At 44.9% G+C, this 22369-nt stretch overlaps 1 protein-coding gene across 3 annotated transcripts in view; it reads right to left on the bottom strand.

The window, feature by feature from the left end:
• ate1 (arginyltransferase 1) overlaps positions 1–22369 on the bottom strand; it is a 52473-nt gene that overhangs the window by 4277 nt on the left and 25827 nt on the right. For all 3 annotated transcript variants that reach the window (XM_031872864.1, XM_031872846.1, XM_031872855.1), the window contains 3 exons: positions 21286–21467; positions 17470–17569; positions 3810–3930 (listed from right to left, as the gene is read on the bottom strand). In XM_031872864.1, coding sequence (XP_031728724.1) covers positions 3810–3930; positions 17470–17569; positions 21286–21467 — 403 coding nt within the window. The remainder of the gene's footprint in view (positions 1–3809; positions 3931–17469; positions 17570–21285; positions 21468–22369) is intronic.

Below are 22369 nucleotides of genomic sequence, written 5' to 3'. Positions count from 1 at the left end.
TTCACCCCTGGGTGAGGTTTGGAGTTCGAGGCAAGCCTTAGTTGGGGACTTTGCTGACAGTTTGAAAACTGAAATTTCTTAACCAAAAATGTTATTTTTAGATAAAGAACCCTTGTTCTCAGGTTCTCACTTTCAAGTATTCCAAGTTGATTTATCAACTTGGAATACTTGATTTATGTGGACATGACTGGAGATTGTACTGAAAGTGTAATTGTTATTTTTGGGCTCGACAAAAAGACAACATGCATTCAACCAACTACTACAAGACTTCAAGGAGGAGGAGATACTTCAGAGCATCTTAAAGTGTTTCTTTTGATCCGCTAAAAACATGCTCTGACTTGTAGTGTGAATTCTTTGAAAATATGTATATTCCTACATTCCTACATTCCTAACCCTAATCTCTACCAAGCTTTGTAATTTATCTCTCAGTAGCACATTTATTTGATGCATCATAAACTTAGCTTAACTCTGTTCATAGGGTTATGGATACAAATTTCAGGAGCTGTATTTGACGAACAGCCTAAATGTGGTCGAGATAAATGACACATTGTGTTGAACGTTTATTGTAAATAAACAGAAAGAAACAAAGATAAGTGTGACACTCTTATTTCATGAAAGCACAGTCAGCAAAAATATCATTATCACAACACACTAAAACAGCGAGGGTACTTTAAACGGGCTTAGAAATATATTAATCATGAGATGCTAAGAAAACATTAAAATTGCAATTAAAAGACAATAAAGACAAGCAAAGCGAGAAAAATATGCAAATGAATAGCCGTAGATTAGAGAGAAATTGGATTTTAAAAAGCAATAAAAACAATAAGCAAAAGCAAGCAAATAAATAGTCACAGATAAAACACAAGTTATTCATCTAATTTATTGGAAAGCAGCAGTAAACAATTGGGTTTTAAGCCCTGATTTAAAAGTAGCTGGCAGTTTCAGCAGACCTCAGGTACTGAGCTGGCTTGTTCCACAGGTGGGGAGCATAGAAACTAGAAGCCGCTGCACCTCCCTTAGCTTTGACCCAGGTAACACTCAGTAAACCCCCCCACACATCACCGGAGGGGTCTGGATGCTTCGTAACAAGCAAGTAAATCAGAGATGTGTTTAGGCCCCGAGACCATTTGGTAACAGGATTCTGCATCTCAGGAAGTCAATGCAGTGATTCAAGGACCGGTGTAATGTGCTGCCCTCTCTTTGTGTTCGTGAGGTCTCATCATTCTGCACGAGCTGCAGCTGATTTTTCTAAGACCTGTAAAGACACATTACAATAGTCTAGCCTGCTGAAGATAAATGCATGTACACGTTTTTCTGCATCTTGATGAGACAGAAATCCTTTAAATTAAAGCTATAGAAAAGTTACTGCCTAAAAGATACATAGGAGATTCTTACACCATTAATTGCAGTCAGGACTTCCCCAGGCCAACAAATTGCAAGATGTCTTTATTAAGGACACAAAGAAGCCACTTATTGATATATTGCCAAATTAAATAAATTGTATTTCTGGAGACGACAGAACCCTCCACACAAGCACGGCAGTCTGGCACCACGCAGCTTGGCAACAGACCTGAGAGCTAACCATCAAGACAGCTAGCACTGAAATTTAACGAGACTGCTTTTCGGACAGCCAGGCCTTCAATAACAAAAATGTCGGGACTTGTCCAAGATCATCAGTCCACGATGGAGGCACCACAAGAGCCACTGACACACAAACACTCTGGCCACAGTGAAAACGGCTAACTCTGAAACTGCCACCTGACCTCAGTCATTTGTGCCCACTCTGGGATTAATGGTATGACTGACAAGAAAATGTCAGATCTACCGCCGGCTAAGCAGTTTATGGCAACCTGCTAAATAACCATCCATCTTTTAAAGGACGGGATTAAAAGGACCTTTTCTCCCGGGTGTGGTGCTTTCACCACCACTTGAGTCAACAAGGAAGACTAGCCATGAAATCAAAAAGGTAGAGTCCTTATTTCCTTGAGACAAGTGTTAACATTTTATTTTATGAAAGTGGCATCAATGCCACAGACTGTATAACAGGTAACATCAGCCATTGGTTTGAGTTCATAATTTTGGCTGTGCCGTCTTGTTTTTTTGCAATCAGAAGTGACACGAGAGGTTGCATCCAAGTACAACCGAATGCCAAATAAGACCTTTTTAAAACGACCAAAACCGTTACAATTAACTGTCATGAACTGAAAACAAATTCTGAAAGGGTTAGAGTTGCAAGACGACAACACGGACAACTCCAAGGCCGGACAACGCCGTGGCAGCCCACCCTAAAGCATAGGGGTAGTTCATCATCTAGTTTACTATAAATGGGACCCTATGGATCATGCTGCTTTGAAGAAGACTTGAAACTAGCGATTGAGACCATAAACTCACGTTTATAATGTCTACTGAGGTAATAAATCAAGTGAGAAGTAGAGTCATTTTCTCATAGACTTCTATACAATCAGAGTTGCCCCCTGATGGCCAGTAGAGAGAATGCAAGTTCAAGGCACTTCAGCATTGGCTTCACTCTTCAGATCCAGAGGCTGCCTCCTGATCAGTGCCAGAGAGCGCTTTCTTCTTTGAAGTTTATCATTTGTGTTGGTCTCTGCATGGCATGAGTCCAGGTATGACCTCACTACAGCAAACTCTTGAGCCGCATTTCTCCAGAATCACATATCCTTCTTCCTCCTCCACCTCCCTGTCAATCTGTCTCTCATTGTATTGTGCTTCTCTCTCTTCTAGTGCCAGCACACAACTGCCAGCCTGCCTCCCTTTCACTTCAAATCTCTATAAAAGCATTTCCATCACGTCTCCCCAGTCTATCTTTCCATCCATTCTTCTATTACTCCATCTCTTACTCTTCATCTATCAATCCTAGTCTACTTGACATCTCCCATTACTGTCTATCAGTGGCTCCTTCCTGTTCGGTGCCTGTTTGGTGATGCAGATGAATGGGAAAGAGTAAGCAGGAGACGGCTGGCCCCTGCACAATCAACCACTCGGGTGGAAACACTTGCAATATACATATTATGTATGTGTGTACTTTACCAACAACCTCCAGTCATCTCCTGTCATACAGTATCTGTACAGTAAAACCTATTTAACTTCTTCATTCCGAGGCTGAGAAGTGCCCTACACTGGACCATGTCAGTCTACATGAGGTGGGAGTCTTTCTGCTCCGCATGCAGAGCCATAACATGGAAACTATTTCAGTTACATTTTTGTGGGAGCTGCAGGACATTCACTGAAAAAAGAGCACAAATATGCAAAATCCATACAGCAGCGTTAGCAGAGACTGATTAAAGGAGTAATAAAGGAGATAGAAAATGTATAAGTCTTTCTAGTCATGCATCTATGCAAAAAAAAAAAAAAAAAAAAAAAAAAAAATCATTCAAATCTTTCCTCTCAGACTCTGTTAAAAACTCTCCCTGCCCCCCATCTCACAGCTCGCCAGTCCAGGCGATGGGCGTCTGCCAGTCTACCTTCTGCATGTGGTTTATTAGAGCAAAGATCACTATTCATCTAATGGCAACATGGTCCTTCCATAATGACTCCGCTGGCTCTGCTCTGGCCATGCTGAAGGATCATGGTGGAGCGAGGACTGTGGGAGCCGGGTTCAATGCTACCTCGGAGCAAGTCCACAGATTTCAATACAGCACCACCGTGAAACTGGATCAGATGTCAACACAAGGTTCAGAGCAGCGTGTAGGAAGAACTGGAGGATTCTAAGACGGAGCTCAAAGTGGCAGGTCAGTCATTTTCAGACGTTAAATGAATAACGGTAACGGTAGAGTGTTACATAGTTGTACCTGCATCAGGATCCTGGTTGAATCGAGCATAGCTGGAGTTCTCCAACTGGAGTACGCATTGCTCTATTGGTACCCAGGCAAAGGTTTCTGGGCACAGGAGGTCTGAAGGCCGGTACTGCCCCTGGGGATACAAAAGGGACAGAGAGAGGGAGAAAGAGGGTTAGGCCTCCTGCTTGAAAATCGATTAGTTATGAACGGTTTTGTTCGGCGAAAATGCCAAACTCTTGCTTTTAACGAATTTCCTTCATTATTTTATATTGCCATAAATTCCTTAATATCGTTTGTTGGACACAACAAGCAAATTAAATACATAATTTTCGTTTTTGAGCATTGTTAACGATATTCTAACATTTCATAGACTAATAAATACACAAAACGGATAAATCAATATTGAAAACAATCATCAGTTACAGCCTTGGTAACACTAATTGACACTACTAGGGCTGTTCCTTCTTAGAAGATTTATCGGCCATTTTGGCCTTACAGTCGACTAAGATACATTTTGTCGATTAGTCTTTCTTTATGCTTTATTCACGCTGAATGACTTATTTCCAAGAAACTTATGAGCATATCTCTGGTAAACACAATATGTAAAGTGGTGCTTTTGTGTGGAAAAAAGATTTAATCAACAAAAATCGTACGAGTGCAAGTCGTCTAAGAATCTCTTTGGTCGAGGACAGCCCTACACACTATACGCTTGTAACCTTTTAGGGTTAAAGGTTTGACAAGTTGTAAACTGACCTCAGGGTCAGGATCAGGGGTGAGACCTGGATCAAGCTCTGCTCTGTTTGAGTTCTTTGTTTGAGTCTCTGTGTCAGGAGTGTTATGTTGTCTGCGAGGCCGAGCAGGAAATGTAAACACACCAGCATATTGTAATGTGTGCTTGTGAAATGGGTACAAGTCCGTATTTGACCTAACATTGTGGATGGAAAGTAAACCAAGCTGAACAAAAACAGCTGCAGGGCACAGAGGGGAAAAAAAAAAAAAAGTGAAGCGGTTGAATGAACAGAAAAGGAGGAGACTCCATTATCAGAGACCTGTGTTCCATCACACACCACCAAACAAACACAAACGGCTGAGATAGCTCTGTATACACGCAGGCGCCTGCAACAAGCCCAACGATAGTATTTATTTTTTTAGAGACAACAAACTGGAGGGCGAAGACTCCAACATTTCACGAACACACTGTTTCATACACAGCTGAGGTCAAAAAGTGCAGGACGAGAGAGAGAAAAAAGCAGATGCAGATGCAGATGTCATTACGAACTCAAAATAAGCAAGACAAAGGAAATGCCATCCGTGGTGCTGTGACCACGACCCATATGTCACTGGGCCTTTATGGAAAATATGCTGCTTGTTTTTACATGCAGGATAAGGACGCCATGAGAGTGAACTACGCTGCTTTACAGCACTGAGAAATGGAAAACAGTAGAGTCATAGTTAAGCTTTTCCCTCCTCATCTTCAGCCACCTTTCTGCTGCGCGCCATAACTAAGCAAAGGAGTGCGGGGAGAAACGCCAAAATGTATTACTAAATTCATCCAATCATACAGGACAAAACTGATGTACAGGCTGTGCTGGGGGGGGGGGGCATGTCAGATGGAAGCAGAAGACACTAACGCGCTTTAAGTGCCTCCGCTAACAGATGGATGGTGGTGGAATGCTATGCATCTGTAGCAGCGATGGACACACACATTGATCGGATGCTCTCAGTGTCCCGACAACCTACAGCCTTCTACAACTGTCAGCGCATTCAGCTCGACACTCGCACACTCTGCCACACCTCTATAGGCTCCTTCAACACAGAAAGCACGCGCACGCGCACGCACACGCACACGCACACGCACACACACACACACACACACACACACACGCGCGCTATAGGACTCGGCACACCCGGCATTGCGCTTCAACCCGACCCGGGTGCGTAGAGGGAGACGCAGAGCAGAAACAAGAGGTGCGAATGGAGTAGCTAGTCTTAAAACAGAAAGCGTAAGAGAGATAGGAGAAGAATGAGCTAGGACAGACTTTTGGGAATGCCACTAGTCCATGAAGAAAAGCAGTCGTGTTTTTGTGTTGCACTTTATTTCTTTTGTAAATGCACACCGATACAAAGTGGATTCCTGACTTCTGAAGGCCTCCGTTTTGAGGGTTACCCAAAATGATATTTCCAGTCCTTTGTTGTGAGGCTTCAACAGAAAGAGAGGTCTATCTGAAGAGGGGAGGGAGAGAGAGGAGAGAGAGAAAGAGCGCAAGAGAGAGAGAAGTCATGGCACATGTGCAATTCCTTCTGTCAGCTTCTTCTCTTTATTGGACTGAACTTGAAGACTGAGCTTACAGCTGACTTTCTTTATTTTCTTCCTTCCCCAGGTTGTCTTGAAGGCCCTGTAATTCACCACTACCCCTGCAGCTTCCCTTGGCTCTGCTTCAGCGTCAGCTTGCTCACAACATCCATCACATTATCTAACTGTAACTTAGAACAGAGGATGCAGTAATGGTTTCCTGAAACTTAGATCCTTGAGAGAGAAGACCGATGTGAAGAGTCTAAGAGCCAATCTAATAGCTGGGAGTTAAAATGGTCAATTCCTACAAATCTATGTTCCTGAGTGGCCGTTAGCTTAGCGAGTGTTGTGAAAAAGGACACAGGAAGTGATGGTTTGTGTGCGTGTGCACATGTGTTTTTGAATGTGTCCACACAATTGAGTTAGCTACACGGCCGATCAACAGGTTGAGGGTTTCCCCAGACGAAGAATATCTTTTTGGTTTGGTGGTCCTCTCTTCAGTGGCTCCGTTCCTCCCTTTCTAAGTGCTCAAACCCTCCCTCACGAACCAATCCGTCACCATCCCTCCCATCCTTCCCTCCTTTCTGTGCTCGCATGTTCAGACAGATATGGAGGTGATGCCGATGACTGACAAGCCCCGAAAGGCTCGTTTAGAGAGATGGAAACGGAGCTGGGGGATGAAAAAAAACAAGTGGAGAAAGAAGGAAACATGTACAAACTTTAGCGGGACAGACTTGGCTGCTGCCGGAGGGGTGAGAAAGGAGAGGAAGATTAGACGGAGACGGGGAGGGACGAGAGAAAAATTAGGTGCAGATGGGTAACGGGATGGTAGTTAACGTCACAGACGAGGACTGAGGCGAACAGATAGGAGCAGTCTGGGTGCCAGGACGAAAGGGGCCCAGGACTGAGAGAGGATGTTGGAAGACTGGGATGAAGAGGGGGGGGGGGCTTGGAAAGAGCCCGACGTGGGGGAAGAGCTAAGCAGACAGAGGGTGGGGATGGAGACGAGAGGGAAGACAGACGGATTAGAAAAATAAAGAGCTGCATTCAATCGCCGCCCCATAAAACAAAATGGAGACTATGCGCTTACAGGTCGGAGAATGCACTCAGTCAGTCAGATCTATTGTTGTGCAGTGTGTTTGTTACCGTTCATAGGGAGGCGATCTTCTTCCCGATGAACTGAACTTTAACAAGACAGAGGGGGAAATTGCTCAACCTCATTTGAATAACAAGCTGCCGCCGAGTAAACAATTGCACAACCTCATTCATCAAAAGTAAATAAACACATATCTCCACCAGGGCTCGACATGCAGTTACACAATACTTTGCAGATCTATTATCACTCCGAGCTCCCTCGGTGACACAGCATCACTCATTCTTTTCAGGCCACACAGACTTTATACACACATACACACACAGATAGCAGAGGCCCTGCTGTCAGAGGGAACTTTATTACCAACTCAACCACTCAAACGCATAACGGTCACCTTGTTCCTCTTCTTCATTGTACACCCTCCCCCTTATTCTTGTCTTGTTTTCTCACACACCTCAAGATAGGGAGCGATGCCTCAGGCCCGTACCTATGATGATTCATACGAAAAGCAATTAATCAGACGCATAAATGGAGTGCCTCGATGCAGCCAAGGAATAATCGTGAAAAACCTGCACGGCTTTTGCCTCCTGCTTCTTTGTTTCCTCCTTGGCTGACTAGGAGTTTAGTGTGTGTAGAGTTGAGACAGCTGTCATCAGCCACACGTCTCTTCACATCTCCAGGTTGTCCAAAATGGTCGACGGGTGAAAAACACAACTTCATATTCTTACTCAGCACATCACCAGTAAAATAGTTTAGTCAAAATGTAATATTTTGCTGCTGTATTTGAAACGCACGCCAGGTCGGTCTTAATCGGAACACATCCTCTCTAGACAGCACAGGAAGTGATGCGTTTTGTGCTTCTGGCGATCACAGAATGGGTTTGTGAGGAGCAAAGCAGATTGGTGGATTACTGCAGCCATCTTTTGACTCTGGCTTTACATGTAGAGCTGTAACAAAACATTTAATTGATTAATCTGAAAATGAATCAGCAGTTATATTGATAAACCATTAATTATTCAATGCCAAATATTTCTCTGGTTTCAGCTTCTCAAATGAGAGGATTTGATGCTTTTCTGTCTTAAATCATTGTAAATTGAATATCTTTGGGTTGTGGTCAGACAATAAAAAAAGCGATTTCAAAAAATCCACTTGGGCTTTGGGAAATATTCTGACATGACGTCATAGACCAAGCAATTAATCATTAAATTGAGAAAATCGAAAATCAATGAGGAGCTAAGGCCAGCAGAATTAATATCACCTTAAAGCAAAATATGGATGTTCAATCAGTGCTGATGGTAAATGTAGTCCACTGACAAAAAACCTATTTCCCAGTGGGTGCTGTATTGCCCAAGAAAAGTGATAGCTCCTGTTCCAGGATGCATTGTGTGGCAAGTTGTGCTACATTACCCGAGCACTCCTTGGCAGGCCATTAAATTAGCAAATTTGATTGACAAATATCACCCCAAAATCGCCCTGCTGGTCTTGGTTTTCCAAGTTTATCTTCGGGATCCTTGAGGAGGAAAACTTTCATGGATAGTAACGCACACACGCGGCTCTTTCTCTTGAGGTTGTCGGCGGCGACAGCGTCCAACATAACTCTCGCCGGCTGAATAAGTGAGTCAGCCAAAACACTGTATAATGTACACTGTAAATAATCCTCCATACCGATCTCTGCACTGTTGGAAACGTAACTAGTTGCAATACAAGCGAAAAAAACGTTTGACAGCTACCAAAGCTGAAGTAGCACTCTGTAGTTCTTTATCACTTCCAAATACGTCGAATTACGTCACTGGATGAAGGAAGAACAATGGATTTTGCAGATGTGCACCTGCAGGCATTTTTCACACTCCATCCCTAACTCAAGGAAGATAGAGATAAGGTTAAACATCTGCACATTTCCCCTTAAATCACTAAAGTGATGCTTTATAAATTATTACTCCTACCCTTTGTCCTTGTGATCCTCTTGCATCTCCCTTGCTTTCTACTACTTTTATGACATTGTCTTTTTATTATTAGTCCCGATATCATGTGTTGATACGAGGGAGATCTCAGACACGATCACATCCTGCATTAGAGGGAGACTTTTCGAGGATGAGATCATTCATTGCTTCGAAGTTGCACAGCAGTGTCATGGTTCAAAGTGATCCTCTTTCAGCCTCGGTGGAAGAAAGACCAGAAGACAGGAGGTGGATTTGGTGTCCTAGTAAGAGGGTTTCCCTGCCTCCATCTGCATTACTTTACACCCACATCTGCTGCTGATTTCCTGCTCATATCTCCAGTTGGGTTTCCACCCACCCTACCCCGAGCTGAGGTGTCCCCTTTATGCGTGTGTGCACAAGTCAGGCACTGTGCAGAATGTCTAAATGCAGTCTCAATGAGCCTATTTTTGTTAACAGTGTCAGGACAGCTCAAATCTCTACAGGAAAGAGCATTAAGTTAAACAGTAATCTGCTGGTCAGCTGAACACCCACTTCAGTGTGAGACAGAGCGGCTCCGAGAGTGTGATGCCAGGCTGGTCGCAAAATAGATGAGCTCACTAATGTTAGACCTTGCTCCGTTTGCTTCGGGCTAAAGATATCCAAAAATAACATGCAATACAAAAAGCAGCCTGATTTAGATTATAGGCGGTCGAACGCAATGGCGAATGGGATATTAGGTCAGGATTAGACATTTGTCAAGCACTCTCAGCAGAAACATGGACATTAGACCCAAACAGACAAATACGGTCACCGTGTCACATTTGTGGTCTCCTTGCAGTCCGTCATTCAGCTGGTTGTCACTCAGGGCACAGCCTGAACCCGGTGGGTATACAAAGGGGCCTAGTGTGACCCGAAGCCGAGCAGACCTAACCTATGTTGGCCCGGGCCAGCACTCTGACCCAGGGTCACATTCATCCAATCTTAGTCCAAAAAAAAAACAATAAACAGAGGCCCTGATCCCTACATCCGTACACTCTCTCAAACATACCGCTCCCACAATACACCCCTTCTATCGTATTAAGACTGTTGAAACGCATACGTTCTGCCCAGACAAGGGGGGCATGGCAGGGGGGGCGGGGGCCTCTTGCCGCTGATGGACACACGTAAACAGCGCCGCTCACACAAACACACATGCAGCTAGACAAATAACACCAAAAAACGAAGCAGGCTGGACAGACGGACAGCACCAATGAAAGACATGTCCAAACAAGCCGTGTCTCAGAATAGACCACAGAGACCTACTTTCACCACAGTCTGTGACTAAATGTACACATACCTTTGTGTGTGGATGTGTGTGTGTGTGAGTGCATCTACGTTTGGGGAGATTTACGTTAACTGCTGCTGTTTAAACACTCCGGGGCCCACCAAAGGCCTTTTCACCCTGCTCAACACATTACCACAGGACGACCTTCAAATAAAGCATCTAGGCTGGTAAGTCTCCCCCCTTGGGCCCCTAGACAACCCGCACAATCCCCTCTCCACCCACCTCACTCTGTCCCAGCACTCCCTGGCCCGGCTATGCGTCATGGCTTCACGGATGACAGGTTAATGAGAAGAAAATATTTTTACAGGATCACATTTCTACAGAGCCCCTGAGAACCAATGGCAGCGCTTTCATGGGCATCAGTCACAGACTGGGGCACTATCTTATCTCTTTATCTCCTCTGGTCTTTATGGGCAGGCGAGCTGTTACGCCTGTCTGACACAGACTACAGCTTACTGACTTGCAGTCAGAACCGCAGCCCCCAATCTCGGTCTTAAAACCCCACCTTCAAACTGCTAACTGCAAGGCCCTCCACCCACACTCTGAATAAGTGTCTGACTGCATTTATGAGACCGGCTCATTCTGTCCAGTAGTGCTTATCAAAGATCTGCCTGCATTCCCTTGCCAAAAAAGAAACCAGGCGTTTCAGACAAAGCGCCGCAGCTGCAGCGGGTTTGAAAATAAATAGTGGTGAAGTTAATGGCAAGGCAAACACCTCAGGCTGGCAGCTAGTGGGCTCTGGATCTCCTCAGCATGACACTGTCTCCAAACTCTCATTTTCACCCTTGTGACCTTCACACCTTCCCCTCGCTCCCCCCCCCCCCTCCACCCAACTTTGTCCTTCCACACACAGTAAGACTGAATCGTCTGACCTGACCTCTTGAGCTCTGCCCCCCTCAGACCATCACCCTGTCAGCGCTCCTCCTAGGGGAAGCCAAGCAGTGGCTCTGCTGTAGCCTAGTTAATGATTTGTTAAATACACACCCGTGGCAGGACACATGGATAAAAAAGAGATGATGAGGCATAAAAGAGAAGAGAAATTATCAAAAACTTTAACAAATGTTTTTGCTGAGTGGTTTCACTGTTGGTGGTCTCCTGTCGAGCTAAATCAAACAGAACCATTTCTGTCAAAAAGGCTCCAATTTAAGACGGGGGGGCTGGACGGCTGTAAAAGAGGTATGCTTTAGCTTATAAATTTCACAGAGAGGGTGAGAATGGGCCTAAGAAAATGTATAAAAACCAACTGAATATCGTTTCATCCGAGGAAAAGAAAGCAGAAAAGAAAAGAAAAGGCAGGAAAAAAAAATATTACAGTAAACACACGAGCCCATCAGATTCAACATGGAACACTGCACTCAGCACAGTAACTTCATCCCACCTCTATGCGAGCCGTCGTGATTTAGTGCATTGTATCATGCAGATATGAGAAAACGTGACGCCATGTTTTATCTTTGAATGAAACCAGTTGAGAGTTTGTTCGCGCTGATCCCTTCTCTCTCTATCAATCTTTCATCCTGACCAGCATGGTGGCTGCTTTCTTAAACAGTTGCTGAAAGACAAATGGAAACAAAAAAAGAGGGACAGAAAGAGAAAGGAGGGGGGGGGGGTTGGCTGCACTGTGCCTGGACCTGCAGGGCCTGTGAAGCGTAAACCCACAGGTCCACACCAACACTGCTGTTCACCGTAAACCTTTTCAATGCAACTCATCAATATCTATCAAAAAGGGTTAGAAAGTTTACAGCGAGAGAAGAAAGGAACGCCCTCATGAACAAACCCGACATGTTAAAAAAATAAGTTGTGTACTGTACAGAATGGTACGCGGGGATGGGGGGGGCCTCCATGGGAAACACCCACCTCTGGATGCCTCAAACTCGCTCACTGTCACTCTTAATCTGCCCAGATGTACAACAAGTGACACGCAGAATGTGAGGTCACACATAACACACTGTCTGAATGAGCCCCTCGAGTGTAAATAACACACATGCAGGGTCCTGAGAGCTGCGGCTCGGAGCCTTTCGGCATGTCACAACCTGCGACTGCGTACCTGGAGAGGAGGCGGGACCGTTTGAAAGAGAGATTCATTACATTAATATATACGCTGCAGGTCATCAATGGCACTGCTAATGATTCACAAACATGATAATTGTTTTTCCTTTTGGACCAGCTAGTCAGGATTTGATTGATCTGAAATTAAATCAGTGAGAAAAAGGAAAGAGTCCTTTTGTATTCATCACTATTCAACCTCTGTGTGCAGCTCATGTGCATCCTGAGAAAATGAGGTCCTGTGCCTGAGCTGGAGGGAGGCAATTTGTCATGTCTAATTGATGAGAACTAAACTCATGCAGCAGGTGACAGAAAAGCCTGCAGCCACACACTGATTAAGGAAAACATTAGCAGAGCAGCAACTGACTGAAACCAACGTCAAATTCTTTTCATCGGTCATGTTCCCAGCATACTCTTCCACACAGTGAGTGGCCCGACACCTGGACGGATTCATTTCGGGTCCACTGAATTCAAAAGCCAATGTGGTAAACTGATGGCTGTTGCTAGAGAACTGACCGCCTCTCTGACGGCGTTTGTTGTTTGTGAGCGAGGAGGAGTTGGTTCTGAAAGGGAACGGAGGTGCAGCTGCCGCAAAAAGGACTCTTTTAAAAGTCAGTGAAGTACCGCCGGGAAACGAATAATCCTTTTCATCTTGCCTCCTTTTCTCGTTTGGCACACATTTTGTCACTCCTTTTTTTTTTTTCTCTCTCCATCTGTCCTCTTCCTCCTCCTTTCACTTATTTTGCTCACTCCTTCTTTCTTCCCCTCTGTGGAAAATGTAATGGTTTCCTGGGCTCAGAACGAGACATTCTTTCACTGTGAACAATAATAACAAGAGTAAGAGCCACTTCATATAACTCCCTCACTAACTGGGTATTCTGTCCATGTGTGTGTGTGTGTGTGTGTGTGTGTGTGTATGCCACACTTGAAAAGTGCTTGATCTGTTAAAACCAGGTACTGCAGATTGGTAAAGCCAAGTGGGTGAGCGCCTCGTTTGTTATCATCAAAGTCTGCTTATTCAGTACTTAAAAACAACCGGCATGAACAAGATCTCACATATACACACACACCTCTGCAAAGAAATGGAAAATCACTACGATGTGGCACGGATCTTTAACTCCTCGCTCTGTCCAAAATGGATCAAATGAAAGCTAATGAAACTCCGAGTATGTTTTGTGAGCTGCTGAAGCTGGATGGCGGAGTTATTGGAGGACAAGGGAATAAAACATGGTGAGAAAAACCAATGCGAGTTGAAGCGATGGGTCAGGCAGAGCACATCAAGAACATGAAGCCCAGGCAATGAAAGAAAATAGACTATAGCTGCATCTAGATAGTTTTTTTTTAGCAAAATGTCGTAATGGTGCCAGATTTTTAACGAGCATGCAGTGACAATTTATTTTTTGTTATGGAAGCCCCAAGAAATGTGCATGCACTCAACACAGAGAAATAAGCACTCCAAGAGCGGTTCATTCAGATGACTTTTAGCTTCACATGAGAGCAAAGTAAAGAAGAAAAAAAAAAAAAAGAAGAGTGGCAGAAGGGCCAAGACCTTTGGTCTCATTTAGCCTCCAACTGCTTCACCTTCTGCTCTCTACAGCTCAACATCAGAGGGCCAAGGGAGGGCCAAAGGACCAGGGACAGGAGCCAGGGGCAGGATGTCACGTCTAACCCTGAACCCAGCAGCCAAAACAGCAAGGCTCTGTGGGACGCTCCGTCCTAGCTTTGAGAACAAAGGTGAGGGACTGATACTGGCCAGGCAGCCCCCTGCTCCTGGCTGGACTCCAAGTCTTCTAGGACCCTTTAAGGCTGCGCTACAGGACCATGTCCAGGCTTTGGCACTGCTGAGACCTTTTAAACCCATCACACATGGAGCTGTTCCCCCGGGCATGCAGAGATGCGACTTGGCAGAAAAGATTTTTTTTCCCCACCAACTCAAAACTCAAGAACACTCTAAAAAAGAAACACAGATACGAGTCAGTCCACTCTCATGACTGCAGCCTTACACAGCCAAGTCCCCAACACACATACAGCAGGAACACACAAGGGGACAACAATAACAAAAAACAGCTCAGGTAGAGGTTCCCTTACTACTAGAATTATAAACTCTCTGGTATGTCTTTGAACACTTTCACCATGAAAAAGCCTTTCATTATGCTGCTGGTGTCAGTTACATAAACAATGCACTTCTATTACTCCTCAGGGAATGAGAGCACTGTATGAGAAAACTGATTTTAGACCTTTTTTTTTTTTTAGTATTCCCAAAAGCTCAGAATTTGGGTGTGAAAAGCACCACCAGCGTGCACTGAAGGCTAAAACGGCAGCGGTGTATTTTACATGTCTCCACATTAGTGTGAACGGATGGGTAGAGGGAGTTCAGCGGTTGAAAGGAGGGTGTGCATGGGTAAAAAGGAGAGAGGGAGTGGTGTTTGAGGGGTTTGAGTGGTGTCCAGTAGGGTTCAAGTGCTGGTGTTTGGGTCTTTAGAAAGGCAAGCAGCAGGACGGAGATCTAGAAACCAGAAAACCTCCAACACAATAACAGTGGAGTTTAGGGGCTCCCCCATCTTAGCGGCTTGAACAATTCCACAGTATGCCTGTGCATTAATGAACTACTTGGGCTCATATGCAAATCCGACAATAGAGCGAGACACCGTGCATGCGGTGAGGGTGTGTTGGAGCGCGGCTGTGTTTCTGTGGGAGTGTGAGAGCCCAAAAGGTGGGAACTGGGCAACCTTCTCACCCTTGTCCTGTGTTCCTCCACACGGGTAAAATAGGAAGAAGTGGGGAGGTTGGTGAACAAGGCGCTGCAATGGCAAACACACAAGAACAGATATGGGGGGTTGGGGGAGTAAATACCAGCGCAGGGGGGGTTAGGTGCTGTGGTAACAGCGTTCACAGGCAAATAGCGTGATCAAGATTCAACACACAGACACGTAAACAGAGCAAACGCATTCCATACACAGAAAATGGGCAAAGCACAACGCAAAACCCCAAAACAAGCTGTAAATGGACAAAAAGATGTGGCACTTTTCCATAATCGCCAACAAGACATCAGTCTCCCATGAACAAGAACAATCTCTGGGAACATCTGAATGAAACGACAGAGAAATGGAGGAATTAGTAGACGGATGAGAGAAAGAAGGGATGAATGGTAAATCTTGGCCAAAAGTACTGGACTTGGAAAGGCTGCTTTCTTTCACCGTACTTCTGAGGCTATAGATCTTTAAGAGGCGTTTGGCGTGAATGTGAGCACGTTTGTGACTAGTGGCTCCTGCGTGCATGTGCATGTCCATTATGCGATTTTGTGTAAAAGTACATCGACTACACTTGTGTAAAAACGATGCATGTATGTGCGCACGTGAGCAACACACTCCTTGCTACTGAGTTAATGTTGCCGCCAGCAGTGTGACCCTCCTCTCAACCTCTAATGTCTTCAGCAGCCTCTCTACCTTGCCTGTACCTCCCCTCCATCGTTTTTTTTATTTCTCTCTCACACCGACTTAAATTTCCCCTTGTTTTTATCCCTCCTATCTTTGAGGTTTACAGCACATGAATATGCTGTTTGGATTTAATAATGCTTCTATGTGCATTTGAGTAAAACGCATTTGCATGTACACGTCATCGTGATAGCTACAGTGGATCTCTGACAAAGCATCCCTGACCTACCTTTGAATTGTTAAACACATTGTTCAATGTTTATCTTTTAGGTAAAGCCTAATCTACTATTTCATCCTAAAAAGATATACTTGATATGTGTCACTGAGCTCAAAAGAGCAGAATTCCAAACTGTAATACATACAAAATTAGAGCAGGTGTGCAAATGAGAGAGAAGCACATAGGTAGGCCCCTGTAGAGGCCTCGGCAGCTATAATAACAGAAGCAGAAGAGGAAAAAGAGATGGGCTGGAAACCTACATTATGCAAAAGTAATCAGCAGAACAAACTACTTTGTCACTGGCCTGACAGACAGGAAGCGGTGTAGGTAAATATGGTGAGACAGGCATCAACATTGGAGACTGACACAGACTCATCGTCCTGATGTGCCCATAAAACAGCTCTACGTTACAGCTTTAACGTCTGTCCTGCACACAGGATAACGGTACAGTAAAAGGACAGACAGTCATATAGCATCGTGGCATTTTGGGGAGCATGGGCAAAGACTTGTAGTTCATATGAACTATATTACAACTAGTTATCATGAACAGATAAAAGAAAGGAACAGTGTTGCCGTCATGTTTTAGGGGCAGAAGTATGTTATATAAAATATTGCACATACACTGCCAGGAGTTTAACTCACTAGGACCATCTAGTGTTGCAGCAATCCTCTCCATGTTGCCAACAGACTGAAATATTAAATGTAATACCAGTTAGGTATTACCAGTTAAATAAAAAAAAAATCGCCTTTGCGATGTAACAAATGCAATAAATGTTTTGTTTTATTAATGCTACACAATCTAACCAATCAGAGGTTCGGAAACAGCCCCGTGGGCTTCACGTGCAAAGGTGCTACCCTGAGCATCATGTGACTCGTGCAAGAGGGAGTAGTTGAAGAAATGTAAAATGCCCCCCCACGCTTTCATGCTAGCAGTAGTACTGTGTGGAAATGATCTCAGCAGAACTGAACATTGAAGAGCAAGAGATGACTTAACATGTCAGAGGGGGAACAGTACATCCGTTATCTGGACGTATTTGGGTTCAGACATGAGGAAGCTCGACAGAGTCAGGGTATTGTGCAGAGCGTGACCTGCTCAGTAAGATGCAGTCTTAATCTCAGTAAGATTCATATTTATTTTCATATATTAACGTCCACACATATTAATGTGTTCAGCCCTAATACTAGTATAATACCATGTGAAAAATGCCTGAAGTGATGTGGAAATGTTTCAACAACTATGTTTTGATCAAAGTATCAAACCTCTTTTCAGCACATGGAGATGCTGTTTAAACAAAGGTGAAAAAAACATGAGAAACTTGTTGTACATGTCAGTGTGAGACAATGCATACCTTATACCGCATCTTGGGACAGGAGTGGATGTAAAAGCCCAGGTAGTAGTAGGACAGCTTGGGGGACTGTTTCTGCAGCTGCCTGGTGAAAGCGATCTCCCTGTGGCAGGAAACACACAAGACACACCTTTTCAGAGCGGCACCGTAAGAAAAGGCTCAGGCTTTCAGAAACAGCACATATGCATGCAGCTCGGTGCCGTTGCCTCTTACAACGGTGGCTCACTCCGGCACCACTTTCCCCCGTCTTTAGCTCATCCTGGCTGGAGCTGCTGCATTGCAGTGCGCCGAGTTTTAAATTTCACAGTTTTTAAATGTACGTTTATGTCGGCTGATGTAAAGTAGCTCGCACTGTGTTTTAGACACAAACATGTGCACGTGCAGTAAGACATTGCACCCTAAAGACACACCAGAGATGATCAGCAGAACAAGAAGCCAGACAAAGCAAAGAGTCATTTAGAATATACTAATTAATATTGCAATACCTAAAAAGTATTTCTTCTTACAGGTTAGTTATATTATATCATATCAACAGCATACAAATAAGGGCGTAAAGAAATAAAATTGGTGCAAGCAGCTCTGACTAGAGCAGTGCCTAGCATGATGGAAGTAAAGACCCACACTCAATAAGGCAGCTTTTCCTGGTCTCACTTCATTACACAAAAACAACTGCCTTCTCTTTATCGCCATTGAGCCCTCCAACAGAAAAGAAGGTGGTGAAAAAGGAGGGAGAGAGAGCGTGTAAAATGAAGATTTAGAACTTGGAAGATTTATCTGGCTTCTTCAAATACAGTAAATGTCTTGCTCGCTTTATTTTTTCCTCAATAGTTTCTTCCTTAATTGCATCCTTTCTCTAAAAGCCCATTTTCTCCCTTCCCTCCGCTGTTTCCTTCAGTATTCCATAACTAAATTCCAGCTCCGCTTTCTTCTCTCTTTTTGTTTCACTCTTCCTTCCACCCTCTGTGTTTCACCCGCTTAAATGAAGGGGGATAATTCCCTTTCTTACAATAGCTAACAGAGAGAGAGAAAGAGGCCTTAAAATAAAATAGATGCACTGAAAAATAAGACATGGGACAAAGCAGACCGAGCCGGGGAGGGGGAGAGACAGGGAGCAGGAGGAGAATATAAAAGAGGGGGGTCAAGAAAGAGAAAGGGAGGGAGAGGTGAGGCAGCTAGAGCGAGGTGCTAGAAGGTCACCCGCTTGCTGCCAGGTTCCCGGGTTCCCAGCCCCTTTCCACAAAAGCGCCCGGCAGGCCTGAATTGGGGGAGGGGGGGTCAAGAGAGGCCCATTCACAAAAAAGCCCTGCGCCCCCCCCCCCTTCACTTGAGGCCTTCACACCCCCACCCCCATGGCAGCAGCTTGAGTCCGCCATTATCCCCTCTTCAGCCATCTGACACTCCAGCACAAGCCAATTATCAAGCCCTATGCTCCTGCACAGCTTCCCTCACACACACACACACACACACACACACACACACACACACACACACACCTTACTGCAGCCTCGCATGCATGCGGAAACATTTCATTACCAAACACTACAGGCACAGTGTGGCCAGATCTGAAACGCAAAGTGAGCTACAAGTGATGGGAAGCACACAGAGGTTCATTTAACTGGGGAGATGAACCTGAAATCTTATAGTGTACATACATACGTACTGTACATATAAAAAACACTAGCGATTATGTAAAAGTCTGATCCATTTCCAATCCCTTGTTTAACTGGCTTTAATAAATGCTCCAATGGGATCCCTGAAAACTGTGCAAAGTTGTGAGCGAGTTAAAGGCCATGTGAACTAAATAGTGCACAACCAACAGCAGCCAGCAGTTCAGCATCAATGACATGACATGACAAGGCTTCGAGCAAGCCATGTGTGCAGAGCCCCTTTGTGTTGAAACTAAATGTAGCTTTGCCTCTGCTATATATTGCAGGTGTAATACACTTCTAACATGTTGCTGTGGACATTGAACTTAAAATGCTCAAAAACTATGCACAACTATTCAACATATTACTTTTAAAAAAATCATTAATGGAAAGCTGAAATGCGTTTTTTGTCGGCTATGTAAAATCTAAACAGCTATACTTATTCTAAAGTAGGCCTACTGCTAACTTTTTTTTTTTTTAATTTTTTTTTTTAATGAGTGCAGTATCAGCAATTACTAAATATTTAAGAACTTGGATGAGAATCGCGGGCAACACAACATAATCGAGACATCCCCAGAAGAAAGTGATCGAGGTTGGACACCAGCTGTGTTTGCTACACACAGCGCCTCAGGCACCTCATTATGTGCCTCTTTACTTCTCCTCCTCCTCCTTCTGTCCTCTGGGCCCGTGGCAGAGGGAGCTACACTCCTGCAAGAAATTTCTCAACACCCCCCTCTCCTGTTTCTACTGCTGAATCACAGGCACACACACATACCGATGTACAGAGGACCGAAGTACACACTGTGCTGTACTTGTTTTTGTACTTTTGAAACATCTTTCGCCATAACTGTAACATAATCCAAATTCTACGGCTGTTTTCTCAGATGACGACAACAAAACAGGGTCGTCCCCCCCCCCAAAAACAAAGCTAAGTTCTGCTACACTGTTAACATGTACATGGTTATTTTAAAAGGGGTGCACTTGTACATGGTTGAACAGCCCAAGTTCCAATGCAGTTGGGCTTACTGTGGAGAAGAGACACCATCTAATCTAATGTTCTAACTGTTTGCACACGTTGTGTGGGGGTGTGCGCACATGCGTTCTGAACAGTAAGTTTTGGACAGAGTCAGCCAGGCCCAGCAGACAAGGGAGTGTCCAGACCTGATCAAAGGCCGGGCTCTGGTGTCTGTAAACAAACGGGAGGATTTTAGTCCCGCTGGCTCCCTCCTAAGGGGCCTCCTCCACACACCGAGCACTCTGTGTTACTCTTGGAGTCGGACTCTTAAAATAATAAGTCATGACCAGGGTGTTCCCTCGATACGAGCAGAGCCCGTCCGTCCGAACTGCTAGGGCTGACTTAGTGCGCGCGACACGTGCGTGCACACGAACGAACGCTCGCACCTGCACACAGGCAACTTTGAAGACGAGGTCCCGCAGTTCCCCCACATCTGGGCAGAAATATTTGAAAAGGCCATTCTCACATTATTGGGTTACATTTTACAGGAAACGGCAGATATGTGCGCCTGTAGCGTATGTGTGTGTTCTCTTATTTCATCTTGGCAGAGAGCGCCGTCGTCAGCTGAACCACAAACGGAGCACTGCCTCGGCCAATCAAGTGTGAAGAAAGAGGTACTTTTCCACGACCTACAGTATTATGGCACTTATAGTATACAGTTCTAAGGGAAGATAAAAAATTTGGGAGGAGACAAAAAGATCAAGAGTCAGGCAGAGAGCAGGTCGAGAGGAGGGCAAGTGTGAGGGATGAAAAGGGAGGAAGAATAAAAGCGAGAACAAAGAAGGGAACGGTCACCGACGAGAGGCAAAGCAACTCCTCATGAAAAGAGCGACATTGAATCGTTACTCTATTCGTTTTAAGACACAGTATAGTTACTGTAAATAACTGGATAATCCTAAAGCTTTTATGCTACTTCATAATTTGCATTGAGCACCACTGGGTTACATTTGACAAGAAATCTGCTGCAAATTCTTGTTTGATATCCATCAGAACAAACTGCAGCATCCTGTTTGTGACACGAAGCAACAAAAATATGGATGTTATCAAGCATGAGCACGGACACCATTCCAGACATGCCATCGGCGCTACCAACAATCTCCACCATCTAATATGTTTTGCGACACGTTTTGTGGGATGGTCTAAGTCCTGGCAACCAACCTGAGGGCAGAGTAGGAGCCCAGAGACAGCGAGGCAAAGTCTGGGTGGTAGTAAAGGTAGACGGAGGACACGCATGTAGGCAGGATATCGATCACCCCCACCGCCACAATGCGCCCGTCCAGCCAGTACTGCTGGTGGAAGGAGCCGTAGCCCACCTCGGGCCCGTCGGGGGAATGTTCCGCCTGGAGAGAGGCACAGAGAGGAAAAGGGTAAGAAAAGGTGGTCACTGGTCAGAAATGTACGCTTGTGTGCCTTTGAGTTTGTAAGTAAAACATATAAATCACAGTGGACTGAGAATGTGGTATTTGATAGGTCTGTTTTTGTACTGTCTTATACACACACACACACACACACACACACCTGTATGATGGTGTATCATAATCCAGGCTTTTCCCCGCCAGGCCTCACACATAATGTGTGGGGGTGTACAGTAGCCTCACATTCAGCCTGCTAATGGCTCCCAAATGTGGAGTGAGAGCTGGGGGAGTTGGGGGTGGGGGCTGACCACAGAAACACTCCAGGAGAGGACTTTTTAATAAAAGACCCTGCATGAGCAAAATCCATTTCACCAGGCAGTGGTGGAGTGTTGCCAAGCTTTCTCCTCTACGTCTGTGTCTGCTCTCTCCATGTGGCATGAAAGAATGTGGGTGTAGGTGTCCACCCGTGCGCTCGAGTCCACCCCATTAATAAAACAGTTAAGTGTTTGACACACGTTGCGTTTCTCATAGGGATCCACACGCTGGGTTTTTCAATCAAGTCACTTTACTGCTTTTATCACGGAGGCTTAAGACTAGAGGCTTGGGGTTCGGGTTAAAAGTCATAGTAAGCTGGGGTATTGGTTCGTGTGTGCGCGTGTGTCTCTTTCTTCAGCGCACTAGTAACAGGATCCTTCTCCTTCACCGACATTCATCTGGACTCAGTTAAGTAGCGCAGATGCTGCTAGTTATCACAACACTGAGAGAGCTAGCTCGCTAATCCATCGCGCCACTGGGCCCACACTCTGATCAAATTAAACCTGGCCAAACAAAAACAAGGCGCACACACACACACACACACACACACACACACACACACACACACACAC

Source organism: Anarrhichthys ocellatus, unplaced genomic scaffold (assembly GCF_004355925.1).
Source record: "Anarrhichthys ocellatus isolate YVR2014 unplaced genomic scaffold, GSC_Weel_1.0 scaffold3, whole genome shotgun sequence".
Lineage (NCBI taxonomy): Eukaryota > Metazoa > Chordata > Actinopteri > Perciformes > Anarhichadidae > Anarrhichthys > Anarrhichthys ocellatus.
Note: the sequence above shows the minus strand (reverse complement) of the source record. Positions and strands in the feature narration are given on the sequence as shown.